Below are 21731 nucleotides of genomic sequence, written 5' to 3'. Positions count from 1 at the left end.
TACTGTTATCTAGAAGAGTAAAACTACTGTATCCCAATGTTTGTTTGTTTATCTACTATTCCTGTAATATGGTAATCTGAATTTTAATTTATTGTTTCACTCATTTGTGCCATTTATTTTGTTTCATTCAGCTTATCAAGTGAAAACAGATTAGTCAGCTCCACTTTTTGGTTCTCATGCATTAACACAATACCACAGTGTTTATAATGAAAACACTTCATGGAAATGCTTAAGTAAATAAATGAAAAAACCATGGTGTTTTCCTTGATTTTAAAAAACTGACAATAATTTTTAAAACGAGTTTTGTTAATTTAACTTAACCCCTTTGGGAAAGCAACAAAAACAAGGAGGAAAATAAGTTTCAGAACTTATCACTAGGAAACTCCTTTTTTTTTTTTTTTTTTGCTGTAATGATTTCTGAATTTATAGGATAAGAGCAAAGTCTGAACCGCAGCTTTCTTTATCCAGCCACTTGGGGACTGTAAAAATAACAATAGCTGACATTTTAAAAACACTTATTCTAAGAGCTTTACATATATGTACTCTAATCTTCACAACATCCCAGGGATGTAGGTATTATCTCCTTCCAACAGATGTAGAAACTGAGGCCCTGAAAAGATAAGTAACTTGTTCAAGGCTATATACAACCTAGCAAGTGCCAGAATGAGGATTCCACCTTAGGTGTTCTCACTCTAGAATTTGTGCTTTTAATCACTATATGTTAACATGATTAAAGAAGATACAGCTTAATGACAGGTACTGTGCAGTCTGTGATTTAACAGGCTTTAACTTCTAATCAAATATGCCAATTACTATTATAAATGGTGTTAAATTATGTAAACCATTCTAGACAAGTAAAAAGAACAAAGCAGTCTCCTAGGAACTAGCATACATGTCATAAATGAGCTACCTGTATTTCATACTTCATTCCTCAAAGATTCATTTCTAAGTCATAACCTATCAACATTTACCTGAACTTCTCCTAAGTGATATCCATTAGAAATCACTTCTGGAGAGGTTTACTTCTAAAAGAACACAGCAGGAGGACTATCTGAGACTAGCAACGTAATGTTTCTAATATTTCACAAAATTTTTGGCACAATATAGAGGATGAAAGTTAATTAATATTCATCAATGGTAAAATTAACTCTAATGAAATTTGTCTGAAATAAATTTGCACATCCTCCTATATATTCACCTGGGGAAAACGGAGTTAATCAACAAGACAGGATTTCAATTAAGACTGAAGATTTATGCAGAACTTCCCTCTCACAATAGAACATACTATTTAATGGCATTAAACTTTTTATTTAACTTCTTCTACTCAACAAAAAGTGCTTTACAAAGTTAACATACCTCTTCTGACTATAGTTCTGCCAAATTTAGAACCTAGACAAATTCATCAGAAGCTATCACTTATAAAATTCAGTTATGTTTTCACAAAATAAAAGGGATACACTCAAATCAGAAAACTTTTTTTTTTTAAAGATTTTTATTTATTCATGAGAGACAGAGGAGGGGGGGGAGGGAGAGAGGCGCAGAGACACAGGCAGAGACACGGAAAGAGGGAGAAGGAGGCCCCATGAAGAGAGCCCAATGTGGGACTTGATCCTGGGTCTCCAGGATCAGGCCCTGGGCCGAAGGCGGCGCTAAACCGCTGAGCCACCCGGGCTGCCCCAGAAAGCTTTTTTTTAAATTAGAGAACTTTATCTGAAACTGATACTAAAGTTTTATCTTTCTTGCTAGCCTATTTAATGAACAAAACAAAAACAAGGCACTACTGTCACAACAGTAGACTTTTATTAAAATCCAGTTTTAGAATAGTGTATTAGATAAACTACCAATTTTCCTTAAAATATATTTTACACCAGCAATGGATACTTCCAAGCATTGAGGACCAGAAAACTTAAGTAATTTGCACTATTCTATTCTTTCTAGCCCAATTAAAAAGCCTCAAACCTTTCAAATTCCCAAGTGTTAAGCCTCCTTGAATGGTGTTCTACCTGAAGTGAGGAGATATGTTGCAGAATTTAAGATTATTGTGTGAACTATAAGAATACTTATGAATTTGTTCTTTGGAATTAAGAACATCTTATTCCTCAGGGAGACAACCAGAAACCTGAGGTGGTATTCATATAGCACATATGTTAATCTGCTAGTGTTATATTTAAACATAGATATATATCCATAAGAGAATGCCTTCAGCATTTTAAAATAAAATGTAAAATTTGGCTCTGTAATTATTCCTAATGCATCTTAATGACACTGGATAGAAATCTAAAACTTCAAATTCCATATGTGCTACTTAATACAAGACTACAGGGTAACCTCCTCTTGGAAATAAAAAGTGGACAGGGAATCAACAAGCTCTATCAGTTATGCTATCAAAGCATGAGTTTTCAGTCATCTAATGTCCCACATTAAACTCTCCATTTTATTTGTAAATAAGAGCCCACACAAACATACCTACTTTACCTGTTACCACAGAGCTCTTTAGTAGACACTTATTTTCTCTAATCAGTTCCTCAACAGCTATGGCAATATAAACTTTACATTAGACTCACTTGGAAAATTTTCACAAATACTACGTTTTAGAAAGTTATCATAAAACTTACATTTAAAAAATCCTATAGACTAGTAGAATGCAGATGTCCTCTAAAATGCATTATATAAGGGGCACCTGGGTGGCTCAGTCAGTTGAGTGTCCATCTCTGGACTTTGGCTCAGGTCATGACTGAACCCCTGTGGGGCTCTGCACTTAGCAAGGAGTCTGCTTAAGATTGTCTCTTTCTCTCGTCCTCTCCCTGCACCCCCCACCTGGTCACATGCATGCTCTCTCTCTCTCATTCTAAAATAAATAAATCTTTAAAAAAAAAATAAAATGCATTATATATAGTTGGAAAACAAATACTTGGCTGTCTTCTCCAGCTCTGAACTCTCGATATTCAGAACAATGTAGAATCTCCAACTCCAATTGAATTTTGAAGCACAGAATTATAAAACTGGTAGTATCTGGTATAACGCCTCATTCTTAAATCATTAACTGATTTAAGCCATATTCCAAAACCAGTCAGTAGCAGAATAAGGCCTAGAACCTAGATAATGTGATTTCTTTTCAGAGCTCTTTCTGCCTCCATTACTACTGATTTTATCAATTTGTATAACCTGGCTGGAAACTGATCTGCTGGTTCAAATAAAAAAATGGCATGAAAGCTCTGTACTCTAAAGGCAATTTAAGGGGATTCCATGCAGACCCCAAAGTTCCTATTTCTAAGTAAAATTTTCTTAAATTTGCTCCAGTTACAACTTTTTCTAGGTTTCTTTTAATGCTCTGTCCAACAGAAATTTCTGCAATGATGTAAATATTTATACCTTCACTATCCAAAATGGTAGCCACTAGCCACATATGGCTAATAAGCACTTGAAATGTGGGTACTACAACTGAAGAGCTGAACTTTTATTTTAATTAAATTTAAATAGCCACATATTTCGATATTAGCATACTGAATAATGCAGGTCTAGATAATCCCCATCAAAAAGGGAATTGGCTGATGAAATAATGAACACTGAGCAGTATTTTTTTAAAGTACCTGCCATGTGAAGCAGTTGAGATAGCATGTAAAGAACACATCATTCTGCATTTATAACCTCTGGATTCCGTATGAAACCACTATATAGCAATAAGGGGCTCATGAAATCACACAATCTAGGTTATATATACAACTCATCTGTGAAATGGAGCTAAAAGTTACCTTTGTGGGAACTCTGTGATTAAATGCTATTTGTATGTAAAAGTACTCTGTGAAATGCAAAGCACCATATATAACTATCATTTCTATAACTAGTTCAAGAAAATGAAAATGTGGCTATAAACCAATCACTAAGCTATTTATCTAAACCTAGCCTCAAAAGTATGATTGAAACTAAAGCAATATTTAAGTGATTTTGCACATCACTGCCTCATGACAGGTAACATATATAAAGAAAAAGGTATTCAGATTATACCAAAAGTGATTTAACTGTATACCTACATTCTAAATTCCTAAAAGCTAAGTTTTTCACTTTATAACAGCCAACTGACATGAATTAAAGGGTACTAAACAATGTCAAAAATCTGGCATCCTTCCTTTCAATGAAGCAAAAGATACAATACTGGCAAGGCCACTGCCAAGGCTTCCTCACTCCAAAAGAAAAACAGTGAAATAGCTCTTTTCTGTCTGGTCAGTTTATGACCAGGGTAAGAGTAAAGAATACCAGATGTGCAGGGAAAGTTCTCAAAACCCAGAAGACAAAAGTATAGCCTACATCTAATTGATAGAAACATATAACAACAATACTATCTCAAATAATTACAGAATTTTAAACCTTTTACCTGGTTTCCTGAAGATTCTATCTTGTGTGATTCTTATAATTTTATTAAGGAATAGTCTGATACTCTAACAAGCTGAAATTCATGATCAAAATTAAACCCAAGCATATTATTATATAGTATTCTTATTACTTATATTGAGGTTAATTTATATGTTTATACATATTCCCTTGTTAAAGAAAAACAAATAAAAAAGGTTCTATCAGTGCAAAATTAGTATATTTCCAGATTTTATTTTTTATTTTTTTAAAGATTTTATTTATTTATTCATAGAGACATAGAGAAAGAGAGAGAGGCAGAGACACAGGCAGAGGAAGAAGCAGGCTCCCTTCAGGAAGCCCAACGTGGGACTTGATCCCGGGACTCCAGGATCACACCCGGGGCTGCTGCGCCACTGGAGCCACCCTCCAGATTTTAATAATAATGATCCAAAGACAGAAAACAAATTATTGTTAAATCCAAGATATGTGGGCAGCCTGGGTGGCTCAGTAGTTTAGCGCTGCCTTTGGCCCAGGACGTGATCCTGGAGACCCGAAATCGAGTCCCACGTCAGGCTCCCTGCATGGAGCCTGCTTCTCCCTCTGCCTATGTCTCTGCCTCTCTGTGTGTCTCTCATGAATAAATAAATAAAATCTTAAAAAGAAAAAAAAGAATTAAAAAAATAGTTTAAAAAATATCCAAGATTTGAGATATCATACATATATATACTTTTACCTCCGACTGAAGAACCAAACATTAAAATCAATCCAAGGGTAAATAATGAAAATTCTCTGGTCATGGCTTACGAATGAGAGTTGGTTATCCAAAAGATGGTTTTTACATTTTTAAAATGAATTTACCAGCCATAAATGGCAAACTTTTTTATTATTAGCAATATATAAGTTTTGAAGCACTGGTTTTCTTATAAAAAGAATATCTTGAAGCACCTGGGTGGCTCAGTTGGTTAAGAGTCTAATTCTTGATTTTGGTTCAGGTTATGATCCCAGGGTCATGAGATCAAGCCCTGCATGGGGCTCTGTGCTCAGCAGGGAGTCAGCTTAAGACTCTCTCACCCACTCCCTCTGACCCCCTACCCCCTCCACCTCGGGTGTGTGTTCTCTTATTCTCAAATGAATAAATGTTTTTAAAGGGGCATATCTTTATAAATTTTTAATATTAAATTTCCATAAAAACTATATTTCCAAATGCATACTTTTATCTCAAGGGGTAGTCTCCTTTTGTCATCTTATTTATATTTTTTCTTTTCTCACTTAGGATCAGCTTTCAATCCTCTTCTTTCCTAGTCTCTGAATTATCTATTCACAAACTGAAATTCACATGAAAAAACTGAAGATAAAGAGGTGTCCAACTTGTTTTAAATTATTATCATTTTAAATCTGTGAGACAAAGGATAAATATGCAAGATCAGGATTTGTAAATGACATAAATCTCCTGAGGAAAACAAATAAAAACAAATAAAAATCCTAACTAAAAATCTTATTTATATTAATGAGCACTTAAATTGATACATTAAAGAAAATCAGATTTTACCCTAAATTGAGGTAAATGATTTGTTCAATCAAGGTATCATTTTAAATTTCACTTTCAAAATTAGCCCAGTTAATGAACTTATATCAAAAAGGATGACGTTTACTATATGTAAATTTAAAAATAAATTTAAAACAATTAACCCAGTTAAGAACAGTCTTTATTTAAAACTAGACTTCTTTAAAAATAAACAGCAGATGGTGTTATTTTGATAAGAAGTTTATTCCCAGTAGAATGCTTAATATATTTAGAATACCTTTCCACAATAAAAAGAAAACTTTATTACCGTTTAATCAACCATAATTAGACTTTAAAATTAAGCTATTAAAATAAACAGGAATACAGGCAACTTATTTTTAAAGTAATATTATATATAGTTACAAATCAGGATTGCTTTAAGGAAAATTCAAATACTAAAAATTTGAGGCTACAATTCAAGTCCAGTTATTCTGAGCATTTCAAATTGAAAACTAGGTTAGACATAAACACTTGAAAGCAGCATTCAGTACAAGATGTGATTTTAGTCTTTTTACTAGAAGACAGATCAGAAAATGAATATGTATCTAATATACATAGAAAATAAAGATTGAACTCTTATGTCTATGATGCCCAAGGAGGTCATAGGAATATTCATTTTCTACATCCAAACCTACCATTATGAATATAGGAATGAATTATTTATCACAAAGAATGGGGGCTGTATCTTTATTATCATTGCCATCAAATTTGAATATAAAACATTTAATATAAATTAAAAGTTAAAAGACTCAGGGACTGGGCAGCCTGGGTGGCTCAGCGGTTTAGCACTGCCTTTGGCCCAGGGCATGATCCTGGAGTTCTGGGATCGAGTCCCGTGTCAGGTTCCCTGCATGGAGCCTGCTTCTCCCTCTGCCTGTGTCTCTGCCTCTCTCTCTCTCTATGTCTCTCTCATGAATAAATAAAATCTAAAAAAAAAAAAAAAAAGACTCAGGGACTAAGATCAAGTTGGGGAATCAAGATGTATGCAGCTCTTTAGAAGAATCGAGTCTTGTGCTCCATTATCCATTTCTAACTAGACAGAGATTATCCCTTAATTGAAGAATAGGTTATAGCACAGCAAAACGAATTAAGTATGATTTTTGAGAAAAAAAAATTCACTCAAATGCAGTGATTCTAGATTAGGTTTTAAGAACAATATGGAAAACTGAATTGAGGCAGAAGTTTCCAAATTCCATTAATGTTAAATGATAAACATTAGTCTGCTTATTAAAGGCTAATCAAGGCACTGTGTTACCATTAATGAGAAGGTTGAAATCCCAACGATCTAAAATTCTCCCATGTCAAATGGGCCTAAAAGAACCAAAGACTGAGTTCTGTTTTTTGTATTCTTGTTCCCTCACACTTACCGTTTCTATTAAGTATTGCACTATCACTGATAATAAAATAGTTTACACCATAACACCAAACATTTGAGGGGGAAAGTCACAAAATAACTAAAGCAGTATACCCTGTTCCAACCACTGTGTATGCATTTATCTGTAGCTAGGCTGGCATTTAAAATTTTGTAAACTATCTAATAAGAATGCTAAGAGAAAATAGTTGACAAACCTGAAAGAATAGCTTCTTTCAAATATAGTAACATATGTGAGAACTTCCTGATATCATTCACCAACTCCTTGATGTAATCCGGATCAAAAATGGAATTGGAACTTATAGACTTGAGCCCCATTTCAGGAGTTGTAACATCAGTAGAGAGTTGGCCTGATGACAAAACGCGTTTTTTCTTTGTCTTTTTCTGTTTGTGAGCAATCATCCTTCCATAGAACAGTCAGAAAAACGGAAATCCTTAAGTGGAAGGGAGAAAAAACAAGAGAGAAACGCAAATACCACATCAACCGGGGAAACATTATAGGAGGTTTCCACAAACAGCCCATAGCCCACCTCAGTATTCTATTAAGGACAACAACAAACACTGTACTACGAATTTATTTATTAAGTGCTAGTAATCTTGACAACTCTTATATCTAAATTACTATTCCCTTCATTTCACAAATAAACAACCTGAGCTTTGGAGGTTAAATCATTTGCCAAACTCTCAGCTAAAAAATGATGAACTGGTACTTAAAACCCAGATCTGCCTTGTTGCCAAAATCCATTCTCTTAATAGCTTCTTAACTCCTAGGGTACGGAATTTTTTTAATTGTAAAAGTTGTTCTGAAGTCACTTGGCGGAAGAACACACTCTACTTCCATGACATCAGCTTCAAAAATAAAGATGCAATATGAGCTGTAACAAAAGAAAAGACCTGTTTTCAAAATCCCCTCCATCATTTACTATGTCTGTCCTGACAAGCTGTTAATCATCTCTTTATTTTGGTATGCTCACTTATAAAACGGGAATACCTACCTCGTGAGATTATTGAAAGCATTAAAAGTGACAACAGTATGGAAGTGTCGAACACATAAAAGAAGTTCAATTACAGTTAGTTCTCAATAATAATACATACACACACACATATATTCTAGATTATCAAGTTTCAGCAAGAGTATTTCTTTTTCGAAAACAAGTTCTAAGGGTACCCACCAATCTGATACATCCTGATTAGTTGAACAAATAAACGTCTGAATATCGGAGCAATATTTTTGATAATTTTGAGATGGTATAGTAAAACCACAATCTTTTGAAATGAGAAAGATTTATACATGACTTCTGGCTCAGTATTTTCTAAATGCGTAACCTGTACAATTTTGCTTACAGGCTGTGTGAGAATTAAAAGGGGACACAACATTGAAAGACCTCACATGTAAAACACTTAATCCTGACACATAGTTGAAACTCAAGAAAATCTTAAGTTTCTGTTTCATCTTCACATTTTACCTCCCCAGAATTGAGAAGTCCTAATTCTGTTTGCAGTTTTTGAATCAGAAAGGAAATTACTGGAAGAATTAAGTTAGCTCAAGCATTATCGTTAAAACATTTTTCAAATATATTTTGTCTTCAACATTTTGATACTTTCAAAAAAGGTAGAATTACTAAGAACTGTGAAATTTACAGTAGGAAGTTTTATGTAATATTCACTTTTAGATCATGTGTAAGATAGTTTATCATTTATTCTTTCCTATACCTCACCCAATTCTATAGAATCTGCAGTATCTTTAGCCTATCTACTTCTATCAGTAATATCACAGGCAAGTGAATTATCATCATTTCTTGTTTGAGCTATTGTTACTAGTTTCCTAATGATCTCTTCACATCCATTCTTGTCCCAGTCCAAATGTAGTGAGTACACTATTCAAAACATGAATTCTAGCATGTCATTTCTCTGCTCAAAACTCTTCCAAAGGACAAGTGAGAATCTACTGCGACCTATAAGGCACATGAGATCTGGCTCCTACCTACTTCTGCAATGTCATCTGGAGTCATAAATACTACTTGACACTCTCAACATTCCTGCCACACACATTCCCTTCTCATTTTCCAACAGTATTTGTTTACCATGACCCACAGTAGAAAATAATTTAGCATCCTGAGCCAGTACACACATTAAGTATGTTATGTTTGTGTGTGGTGTGTTTGTTGGAATGTATAAAACATAAAACAGATTCCGGCTTGGGAACCAGGTGATGTGCTCAGATGTTTTCTATCCTATCCCATTCCATTTTTTAAAATTCTGGCTGCAGCCCATCAAATTGAGTTTCATATTCATAATGGGTCCATGGCCCTACAACTTGAAAATAACTATTTGACTCAGGGTCCTGTCTATACACAGTTCCATTTGCCTGGACTACTCCTTCCCCTTTCTTTGCTTATTCTCACCTCAGCTCAAAGATCACTTCCTCATAGAAGTCTTCCTGGACCACCTCTGCCTCTTTAACTACCATCACCAAACCAGAAGAGAATCTTCAGTTAGATGCATCATAGCATCTTATACTTTTCATCACTTACCAAAGTTCAATCAATGATTCATGTTTTCCTATCTAGATTACCATCTCAAGGAAATCAAGGCCATGTCAGTCTGCTAACCATGTGTTTTCTGCTCAAGCACAGTGCTTGGTACAGGGGGAAGAACTACTTGAAACTATTTGCAGAATAAATGAATTTGCAGAATGAACACCAGGTTTATAAATGTGTAAAGTGGTGATTAATTTTTACAGAAACAAAAAAGGTCAACTTTGGATTGTTGCTGTGTTTTAAATGGAAAATATATACAGTTATTCAAAAAATCTGTCTATAAAACAGTGTCTTTCAAAAAAGAAAAACCACGCATATACACCTGATAAAGGCAGGATTACATAAAACTGGAATCAAAGTTGGATTTCTATTCTTGTTTCTCTATTTCTGACTATAAGATTTCTCTACCTCTTTAATAGCTTGTAATGCTTCTTTATTCAATACTCTTGTTAATATCATTTCTGAGAACATAATTTCTATATTTAAGGTAGTATCAAATCGGTCTAACATTAATCCTTAAATGTGTAGATAATTTCAAAATGAGCCCAGGACAATTTTTTTTTTTTAGTATATAAATAAGTTTCCCCATCAACAATAAAAACAAAATACTCAAGTACCATGTTTGGGCAGCTCTTTAACAAATCACTAATTAAGAAAACTATTCCTACCTTAACATTTTGGTGGCTTACTTAAGCCACTCTGATTAATTTTGACAGCTTTTAGTTTCGTAAATTAGATAATCAGTCACTGTCACTGGTAAAAAGATGGTTATTAAAGATACATATTGTAAGTTTCAAATAAAATAAGTCACCTAAGCAATTCACCTACTTCACCATCTTCCTTTATGTCAAATTAGTAACCCAAAGTTGTAAACAGTGTTTCAAAGATGCTTAAACATTTTTTACTCAAGACTAAGAAAATCTATAAGCAAACAAAACGGGGGAGGGGAGGGAGGAGCTAAAAAGGGTTATACTCTGCCTCTTGTCAGCATTATGGTGAGTAACGTACTAATTTTGTTATATGTACTTTACTATTTTTCATATTGGAAACTAAAAAAAGGAAATCTGACAGTTGAAAAAAATTTTAAATAGCAAAGTGAATCCAAGTTTTCATAAAACTAAACATGACAGTGAAAAAATTTGGAGGATGTACACTTTCCAAGATCATCCACACTAACTTCCCATGTCCTAAAATGAATATCCTCAATAAAATGTAGTTACTAAACATACTGCAACCGGCAATTTAATTAAATGAGGTAATAATATGGAAAGCACTTAACACTGTACCTGGTTCATCATGAAGACTCAATAACTGTTTGTCATTATTACTGGCAGTGCTTTATTGTAGGAGATTATTTTTTTAATATACTTAAGTAATGAACAAGATGTGGCTTCACCGTAATATACCTGTAGATTTTGAGAAGAAATATAGCACTGGAAACAATTCCAGAAGCTTTAACCGACTCTGTGGAAACCTACTAAATGGCTTCCAAGTGAAGTTTGAACCGTGCAAACAGACTATTGAGCAAAATATTTGTGAAACGCTCCTAAATCTCATGCATCTCTTCCAACTCAAAACCACCAACATTAAAAACATGTTTTATTCACTTAGCAAAAAACTTTGTAGCGGACAGATAACTGTGCAACACTACTTTCTCTGTACCTTGTAAATTCTAAATAATACGCACATTTGAAATGTGAACACTAACCTAGTACACTGCAACGTGACTTTTCCAAGACCCGAGTAGCCTGTGTTAATCAAATGTCCCATGCCCCATTCATCCTCCCCAAAACAAGTCACTGTGTAAGTATTTTCATTTTAGGCAGCAGGTTAATTGAGTGTGAAAGTGCCCCCAAATATTTACTTAATAGTTCCCCTCTTACTATTCCTACCTCAGGAAACATTGTCAGATATTTCAGAAATCTGCTATTTCAGCACAATTTCTGATTCGGTCAGAATCTATTTAAAGATGCTTTTAAAAAATCAGAAAAGAAAAATCATCCTGAAGGTTTTCGATCACGTTTTTGTAAAGCTCTCCCTACAAACAAAACAAAACAAAACAAAAACAAAAACAAAAAGCATAGGGGCATGTCAAAAGGTTTTATCAGCAATATGCAAATAACTTTAATTTCTAAAGAAAGGCATGCAGTGCACATACACTTCATTCCTGTGCAGTTAGAGCCTAGCACGTTTAAAAAAGAGGAAGCTGCCCAACCTCCCACGCCTCCAGAATGTCGAGCATTCCTGGCAGGCAGGGCTCTCCTGGACCAGCCCAAAGTACCCAGCGCCCAAGAGCACGCTCCGCGTCCGCGTACCGGGGTCCCCAGGGGCGAACGCGGCGACCGACGAGAGCAGCCGCGGGGACAGCGACCGCCGCAGGCACCGCCACCGACGCGGCTGGAGAAAGCACCGGCTCCGCTCCCGCCTTCGGGGCGACAGCCCTGCCCTTCCAAGTCCTCCGTGAGAATGGGCAGAGAAAGGTTAACGTGGAGGAGACCCGAGGCTCGGCGGTCACCGGCGCTCCCGAGCTCGCCGTCGGGAGGAAATGAAGCGGGTCCAGCCCCGAACGCCTGCACGACGGATCGGGTCCGCCTCCGCGGCCGAGGCCGAGGCCGAGGCGCGCACCTGCACTCCGGAGCGCTCAGGCCGGCACCCGGAGGCGACACGAACGGTGCAGCGGCAAATGCTCGTCGTCCCGGGATGGAGCCCCGCCCCGCCGGGGCCGGCCGCCGTGCGCACAGGTGGCCGCGGGGTCGGGGCCACGAGCAGGCGCGGGCACCAAGCCGCCGGCGTCCCCCCGCGCGGGCACCGCTGCCTGCTCCGCGGGTCACCCCTTTGCCCCGCGTAAAAGGAAGTCGAAGGATCAAGGAGCTGCCGCGAGGGCGAAAGAAGTTACAATGCGGGCAGACCTAGGGCAGGCGCGGAGGGAGGGAGGGTCGCTTACGCCTGGGCCTTAAATGTAATCAGCGTCTACTCCGGGCCGCCCCCGCCGCGCCGCGCCGCTCCCGGAGGACCCGCAGCCCCGAGGACCCCGCTCGGGGCCGCCGCGTGGGCCACCCGCACCCCGCACCGCGACCGTCCGGCCGCGCCCCGCGCCCCGAGCCCCGCACTCACCGCCGCGCTCCATCCCGCCGCCCGGACGCCGCCGCCCGCCCAGCAGTCACGGCCGCCGCCGCCCCCGCCGAGGGCTGCAGCGCGCCGCCCCCATCCCCCACGGCCCGCGGACGCCCGGCCGAGCCGCCGCCGCCGCCGCCGCCGCCCCAGCAGCTCCGGCCGCCGCCGCGCCGCCCGCTCGCCCCGCCCCCGGCCGCGCCCCGCCCCCCGCGGCCCAGCCCATTGGCCCGCGCGCCCTGGGGGCGGGGCTCCGGCGCCCCGCCTCGGCTGGGGGCGGGGCCGGCCCCGGCACGCGGAGCGCGGGGTGTCAGGGCACCCAGCGGGCGGGCGGTCCCGGCCCTGCAGGACGCGCGGGCCACCCCGTGCGGCTTGCGGCGCGACAGGCGGAGCGCACCTGAGGCACAGGTCACCTGATGACTAGATCTGGCTAGCAGGAGTTTCTCGGATGAGCAACGTACATTTAAGTTACCTCTTTGACCACCTGTCCCTCCCTCTCCAACGCCTTTAAGACGAAAACAAGACCTCACACAGGTAAAGTGTAACACAGGCCTGGCTCAACTCCCCGCTGCAGAGGGTAATAGTTTCCACTTAGGCCTAAATTACTTCCTTAAACTGCACTCTCAGGACTCACTGAGAATGAGAAAGATGTCGGAGAAAGATGGAATAACTGAGGAAGGCATCAGGGGCCCAAAGCACGAAAGCTTCTATATCACAACACACTGGAACAGGCAGTGTCCTTTGTCTCGGTGTTGGAACATTCAGGAGAAAATTGATGGAGAAACAGAGGGCACATGGGGCAGGTGACTGTGGGTAGTGGTGGAGACGGAAAAATTATCACCACGGGAGAAAGCAGAAAAAGACACGGGAGAGTGTGAGGAGGAAAAGTAGAAAGAAAATGAGGGTGCAGACATAGGAGGAGGTAAAACCTCAAAGAATGCAGAAAAAGGTGATGACAGAGGAAACGGGAATGAGAAATAAAAGAGAGGAGGGAGAGACTACCTACTTCGATGTAAAAAAAAAAAAAGTAAGCATAATAGAACCAACTGGTTGTGAGAAAAGGAGAAAATACCCATTGACAAAGAGAAGGGGAACATCTCTGAACCTTTACAGGAAAGACAATCTTAGCTACATAAAGCAAATGTGGCCCCTCAGATGCTACTTGGAAAAGATAAATATGGAAACGCTCAGCTCCTTGGTTCCTTTAGCTGCACACTGGATTTTTCAGATTCAATCCATACAAATTTACCCCTTCAAACCCCAAATACAACCGTACTAAGGACATGTCGCAGATACTCAGGAAACATCAAAACCAAACTGTCCTTCTAAGCGTACTTAAAAAGAAAAATGCAGCATGGATTCTCATCGCGGAAACTGATGGTGCCTTGCATGGAAACAAACTAGTAAGAGGAGCGGTCAGGAGTCCTCCGGGCCAAAAGGGGACTGGGGCAGTGCAACCCTGACTAAATCCTAAGACTGTGGGGAAGCAATCCGAGGTACTCGTGCAACCTCAAACATCCCCTTATGTCTATCTTAAATGATATGACTCGCTTCGTGCTATCTTATCCACCATGACCCTTAATACGGAGGACTGTGTGCCTCCTCATGATGCCACCGACAATGTCTTGAATAAGGTCCAGTTAGGGAGCAAGGATATGTGGAGAGGAGGCAATGGTGTGACAGAAACAGTAAGGAGCACACAGGAGGGAGGAAGAGAAAAAGTGGAGAGGGAGAGAGAAAAAAGTGTGAGCAGGTGAGAAACAATTGTGGAGAAGAGAGAAAGGCAGAGAAGAAAAGACAAAGATGCAGAGACAAGGGCAGGCAAAGAAAGAAAGATGGAGACAGAATAAAGAGAAGAGAGAGAAGAGGAGGATAGAGAGAAAGAGACCTAGAGACTACCCAGTGACAGAGAAAGAGAAGAGGGACACGACTCACAGTTCTAAGGAAGTGAAGCTAATCAGGCCCCTATGTTGTTATGTGAAAAAGATAAATACAAGAACTCCAGGCTCCCTGATTACTGGGCTCTACCATTATTTTTGTAGGCCTGATTTTTAAAAAACATATCCATTCAACCTTAAATATAACCATACCAATTTCAAAAGCACTAGAAATGCTGAAGACACCTAACATCTTCAAACTCCACTGGAGGAGAATGATACACCATGGACACTCACCATGGAAAGTGCTCATGACTAAACCGAAGGAGACCAACAGGGAAAGAGGACAGGGTTCTGGAGGCCAATGATGGTAGGGGCAGGGCAACCCCTAAGGAGCTCACGGGAGGAAAGTCTGCCCCTCAGCTCTGCTCTGGCTTAACCTCAAGACCCTTCCCACCAGATCTACCTCTACATCATCTCAAAATGTAACGACTGTGCATAGAATCTGACAGACAGTGGGTCTTCAATGAATATTAGACAGTTAATAGTAAGGTTAGGAGGGAAATTTTGAGAAGTCTCCCAATCCCAATCCTTTACATCTTTAAAAAAATAGATCAATTATCTGTCATCTTCTCCACCCTCGTTCCTTAGTAAGGAGGATAATAATATTTGGAAACATTTGCCAAAATGGCAGTTCACCTTAAAATTAAAAGGCTTATTTTATTAATTCTCCCAACTTGCATTTTAAGTAATCTTATATGACACAAATAATATCTTTCTATAAGTTCAAAATTCTTGGCTTATAATTAAATTTTAAAGTGCTACAAAAAAAAAAAGTAAACCCATCTGTATATCTATTGTAGAAGTCCAACATCTTAAAATGTTCGATGAATTGCAGGAAAAAAATAACATTTATGAAAGCAACATATAATTTAAAATAAGCTACTTGTGTTTTTACCAATTTACATTATTATTATGTCTATCATTTTTTCTTTCTGAAACAGAAACTCACATTCTCTATAATGTTGCTCTTGGGTCAGCTAGTCTATAAAGCCTCTACTTGCCTATTGTTAAGATCTTTTACATGTGTTCTCTGCAGTGTTAACTAGTCAGTATTATCATTTTTGCTAGGTAGGTGTTTTCATATTCCTGACATTGTTTCTGTAGTTTAGGTAGCCTACTTTTCATAACAGAACATGAGTCTAAAAACATTTTACAATGTCTGGAGACATTTTTGGTTATCACAACTGGGGAGGGGGTTGTACTGACATCTAGTGGGTAGAGGACAGGGATGCCTCTAAAACATCTTACTTGCACAGGAGAGCACCCACCGCCCCCCCCCCAACCCTTATACCTCTACTCCTAACAGAATTATCAGGACCAAATAGTGTCAAGTTTGAGAAATAATGTCAAGGTTGACAAACTCTGCTCTAGGCCTAAATAGTAATTTATAAGCAATAGAGAAAACAGAGGAACATGCTAGATTATATCACAGGACGCACCCAGCAAAATCTAGACTGTGGGTTTTTTAATAGAGCAAATAACACAATTTCTTAAATAAATTGCAAGGAAAAAGATGGAAAGAAATCTCTAGATCAAAAAAGGATTAAATTTTTAGATACATCAAATACAGGAGGAATAAATGAGACCAGACTTGCCCTCCTACTATATTCTTTTCAGAACTGGACTACGGACAGCATAGAACTATGATCCGTAAGATATGGGATTGCAAACAAATGAGGTAGGCCCTCAACAGCCCCAGCTCTCTGCCTGGAGGCATATTCTTGACCATGGCACAGGAAATAGACAAGCAGAGCAGACTGGGGCAGCTAGAATCTGTAGCACAGGGTACCAAAGAAGAAGGAGGTAGGCAAACGAGCTCCAGTAATTTGCACAGACAATTTCTGTTTTTGTCTTTTCTTTTTTTTTTAAGATTTTATTTATTTACTCAAAAAAGACTGTGTCTAGAGAGAGAGAGAGAGAGAGAGAGAGAGAGGCAGAGACACAGGCAGAGGGAGAAACAGGCTACATGCAGGGAGCCTGATGTGGGACTCGATCCTGGGTCTCCAGGATCAGGCCCTCAGCTGAAGGTGGCACTAAATGGCTGAGCCACCCGGGCTGCCCTGCACAGACAATTTCTTTATTCTCTTGCTAAATGCTGCACATGTGTGAGTGAAACCCCACAAGTACGGACAAAAAATTTCTAGGGAGCTGTAACTAAACAGTTCTCAGGGTTCCCACAGGGCTTGAAGACTTCTGAGTTTTCATCAGCCAGAGTTGAAAGACCTGATGAACACTGAAGAAGAGATCCCAAAACGGCATGTGTTAATAGTATAGATTCACCCCCCAAACTTTAAAACAAGCCTCATTCTGTAAATTTAAAAAATTCGTATTTATGTTTTTTAAAGATTTTATTTCTTTGTCACAGAAAGAGTGAGAGAAGACCACAAGAAGAGGGAGTAGGAGAAGGAGAAGCAGGTTTTCCACTGAGCAGGGAGCTGATGTGGCTCAATCCCAGGACCTGGGGCTCATGACCTGAGGCAAAGGCTGATGCTTAACCAACTGAACTACCCAGGCGCCCTAAAAAATTCATTTTTTTAAATTCATTTTTATTTTTATTTATTTATTTTTAATTTTTATTTTTATTTATGATAGTCACACACACACAGAGAGAGAGAGAGAGAGGCAGAGACGTAGGCAGAGGGAGAGGCAGGCTCCATGCACGGGGAGCCCGATGTGGGATTCGATCCCGGGTCTCCAGGATCGCGCCCTGGGCCAAAGGCAGGCGCTAAACCGCTGCGCCACCCAGGGATCCCTTAAATTCATTTTTAAAACAAAAGTAACAACAATGTGTCATGGCATTAACAGCATATACAGAAGTAAAATGTATGATAATAGCACAAATAAGGAGGAAAATAAAACTATACAATAAGATCCTTAGATTATCTGTAAAGTAACATAATATTATTTGAAGGTGTATAATAATAAGAAGAAAATAATAAAAGAAAGCTAAAATGTATATTAAAATCTTCATAGATACATTTAGGAAGCCAATAGAGGACAAAAATGGAATTTTAAGGAGTTAATCCAAAGAAAGCAGGACAAGAATAAAAAGAAGAAAAAACCAAACAGATGAGAAAAATTAGAAACAAACAACAAGATGATAGACCTAAACCCAATCAGAGCAATTATTACACTAACTATAAATACTCTAACACCCCTATAAAAAGGCAGAGATTATCAAATTGAATATGAAAATAAAACTCAACTACATACTGCCTATCAGAAATAGATTTGAAATCTAAAGACTGAGATAGATTGAAAGCAAAACAACAGAAAAAGATCCATCATCCACATACAAATCAAAAGAAAGCAGAAGTAACTCTATTATATCAGAAAAGGAGTTTTCCCAGGGCTAGAGTATCATGATGGTAAATGAGTCATTCTTCATAAAGATATAATCCTAACTAATGTTTGTACCTAAAAAGAGCTCCAGAATATATGAGGCAGGAATGGACAGAAATGTGAGGAAAAATAGACAAATCCCAATGACAGTTAAGACTTCAACCATCCTCTTTCATTAATTGATGGAACAAATAACAGAAAATCTGTAAGAATATAGAAAATTTGAATGATACTATCAACCAACTTGACCTAATAGACATTTACGATAACTCCACCCAACAATAGCAGAGTACACATTATATTCAAATGCCCATAAAATATTTACTAAGACCATATAAATGGACCATACAAAAAGTCCCAATAAATGTGAGGGGGTTGAAATCATATAGGGTATGTTCTCTGACCCAAACAAATTTAAATTTGGAATTAATAATAGTAAAATAATTGGAAAATCCTCAAATATTTGGAAATTATAAAATATACTTTTAAATAATATTTTGAACTGAATAAAAATGAAAACACAGCATTTCAAAATGTGTGACTTACACATCAAAAGCCGTAGTTAGATAAATATGCAGTTTTAGATGCTTTTATAAAGTTCGAAAATCAATGATCTAAGCTTTCAATTTAAGTGGCCAGAAATCAAACACACAGTAAAGGGAAGGAACTAATGGTAAGAGTAGAAATTGATATGGAAAACAGACAACAGAGAAGAATCAGTGTAACTAAAAGCTGATTTTTTTAAAAAGAGCAATTAAAAAGATAAATAGCTAGACTGATTAAAAAGTAAAGGGAAAAAATGCAAATTACTAATATCACGAATGAAAGGAGAAATATCAGTACAGACTCTACAGATATTAAAAGAGTAATGGGAAAGTTACAAAAATTTTGCCAGTTCAACAACTCAGGTGAAATGGGAAAATTCCCAGAAAGACACAAATGACTAAACCTAACACAAGAAATAGAAAATCTAAATAGTCTTCTATGTATTAAAGAAACTAAACTCATAATTTAAAATGTCTACAAAGAAAACTGCAGGCCCAGATGGACTTAATGATGAAATCTATTGAACCAGATAAAGTAATCCTACAAGAACTCTCAGAAAATACAGGAGACAGGAACACTTCCCAACTCATCCTATGAGTTCAACATTACCCTGATAACAAAATCAAAGACATTATAAGAAAACTTCAGGCCAAATTTCTTAACAGTATTAGTAAGTCAAATCCAACATTATATAAAAAGGGATAATACACTATGACCAAGAAGGACTTGTCCCAAGAAAGAAAGTTTATTTTAATATTCAATAGTGGAAAGCCATTTGCTAAAATTCAAAATCTATTCATGATTAAAGCAGTCTGCATAGAAAATAATTTCATTTTTTTATTTATTCATGAGAGACAGAGAGAAAGTGAGAGAGAGAGAGAGAGAGAGAGAGAGAGAGAGACAAGCAGAGGGAGAAGCAGGTTCCATGCAGGGAGCCCATGTGGGACTCGATCTCGGGTCTCCAGGATCACGCCCTGGGCTGAAAGCGGCGCTAAACCGCTGAGCCACCCGGGCTGCCCAGAAAATAATTTCAACCTGCTAAAAGTCATCTACAAAAAATCTATAGCTAATATCATGATGAAGGACCATGTTTTCCTCTTAAGATAAGGATTAATAGGGCAGTCGGGGTGGCTCAGCGGTTTAGCGCCACCTTCAGCCCAGAGCGTGATCCTGGAGACCAGGGATGGAGTCCCATGATGGGCTCTCTGCATGGAGCCTGCTTCTCCCTCTGCTTGTGTCTCTGCCGCGCTCTCTCTCTCGCTCTGTGTCTCATGAATAAATAAATAAAATCTTTAAAAAAAAAAGGATAAGGATTAATATTGTTACTGAAGGTCTCTGCCAGTACAACAGAACAAAACAAAGAAACAAAACACATTCAGATCAAAAAGGAAAAAGTAAAATACTTTTTATTCCAAGTTGACATGTTTGTGTACCTAGAAAATCCTAAGGAACCTACTAATAAGCTACTATAACAAATAAATGAGTATTATAAGGTCACAGAACATAAAGTCAATATACTTCAATTTTATTTCTACATACTAGAAACAATTGGATAGTAAAATTTTAGACTAATACCATTTACAATAACATCAAAAGACAAGATTTTTTAATAAAACACATACAAGATCCTAAATTTAAAACTATAAAACATTAATGCAAGAGACTAAAGAACTGAATAAATCAACTAGTCTACCAAGTTCATGGATTGGAAGACTCAAAGTAGATAAGACTTTTATTTCTCTCAAATTGATCTATAGTTTGAAGCAATCCTAAATAATACACCTCTTGGCTTTTTTGCAGAAATTGAGTCTAAAATGTATATGAATACATAAAGGAACTGGAACAGCCAAAACAATTTTGAAAAAGAACCCAGTTTGAGGACTTACACTACCTGATTTCAAGACTTAACTACAGAGCTACAGTCATCAAAATAGCATGATATTGATATAGAGACACACATCAACATTAAGAGTCCAGAAACAAAACCATATAACACAGTTAATTGATTTTCAAGAGGTGGGTGTCAAAGTAATTCAATGGGGGAAAAGATAGTCTTTTCAATAAATGTTGCTGAAATAACTTGATATCCATATGAGAAACAAATGCTCCTGGACCCTTACTTCATAGCATAACTTAAATTAAACGCAGTATGTATCACAGACCTAAACATAAAACCTAAATCTATCAGCCTCTTAAATTCAGGATTCAGAGGGGGCAGCTGCCTGTTTTTATAAATAAAAGTGTTGGAAGAACACAGCCATTCCTAATTCTTTATGTATTGTCAATAACAGCTTTTAAGCTGTAACAGCAGAACTGAATAGTTGAGGTGCCATCGTCTTTAAGCCTAAAATATTTATAATCTAGTCCTTTAGGAAAATGTTTGAGAATTCCTCTTTTAAAGAAAACATGGGAGAAAATCTAGGCAGCAATTTCTCAAACAGACACAAAAAGCAAGAACCACAAAAGAAAACATTGGTAAACTGGACTTCATCAAAATTTAAAACTCCTGCTCAAAAAAAAAAAACCTCCTGCTCTTTGAAAAACAACTTGAAATGAAAGACAAGGGATGCTTGGGTGGCTCAGTGGTTGAGCATCTATCTGCCTTTGGCTCAGGTTGTGATCCCAGGGTCCTGGGATAGAGTCCCACATCAGGCTCATTGCAGGGAGCCTGCTTCTTTCTCTGCCTCTCTCTGTGTCTCTCATGAATAAATAAAATCTTAAAGAAAGAAAGAAAGAGAGAGAGAGAGAGAGAGAGAGAGAGAGAAAGAAAGAAAGAAAGAAAGAAAGAAAGAAAGAAAAAGAAGAGAAAAAAAGAAAAAAAAAAGGTTAGCCACAAATTGGGAGAAAATATTTGACAAAGGAATTGTATCCAAATTAGATCAAGAACTGTTACAACTCAGTAAAAAACAAACCCAGTAAATTAACGAATAAAATATTTCAACAGAAACTTTGCAAAAGAAGACACA

The 21731-nt window shown here is 38.1% G+C and overlaps 1 protein-coding gene across 4 annotated transcripts in view; it reads right to left on the bottom strand.

The window, feature by feature from the left end:
* Positions 1-13086, bottom strand: part of ARHGAP29 (Rho GTPase activating protein 29) — a 65325-nt gene extending 52239 nt beyond the window's left edge. Inside the window, exons 1-2 of one of the 4 annotated variants that reach the window (XM_072754571.1) lie at positions 12941-13086; positions 7484-7720 (exon numbers count right to left, since the gene is read on the bottom strand). In XM_072754571.1, coding sequence (XP_072610672.1) covers positions 7484-7688 — 205 coding nt within the window. In that variant the 5' untranslated portion in view covers positions 7689-7720; positions 12941-13086. Of the gene's footprint in view, positions 1-7483; positions 7721-12141; positions 12500-12940 lie in introns of those variants that run through there. The other 3 variants (XM_072754572.1, XM_072754573.1, XM_025996529.2) reach the window with 3 other exon arrangements.
* Positions 13087-21731: the final 8645 nt, after the last annotated feature.

This window comes from Vulpes vulpes, chromosome 3, assembly GCF_048418805.1.
Source record: "Vulpes vulpes isolate BD-2025 chromosome 3, VulVul3, whole genome shotgun sequence".
NCBI classification, from domain to species: Eukaryota; Metazoa; Chordata; class Mammalia; order Carnivora; family Canidae; genus Vulpes; species Vulpes vulpes.
The sequence above is the reverse complement of the archived record's forward strand: the minus strand, read 5'-3'. Positions and strand labels throughout refer to the sequence as shown.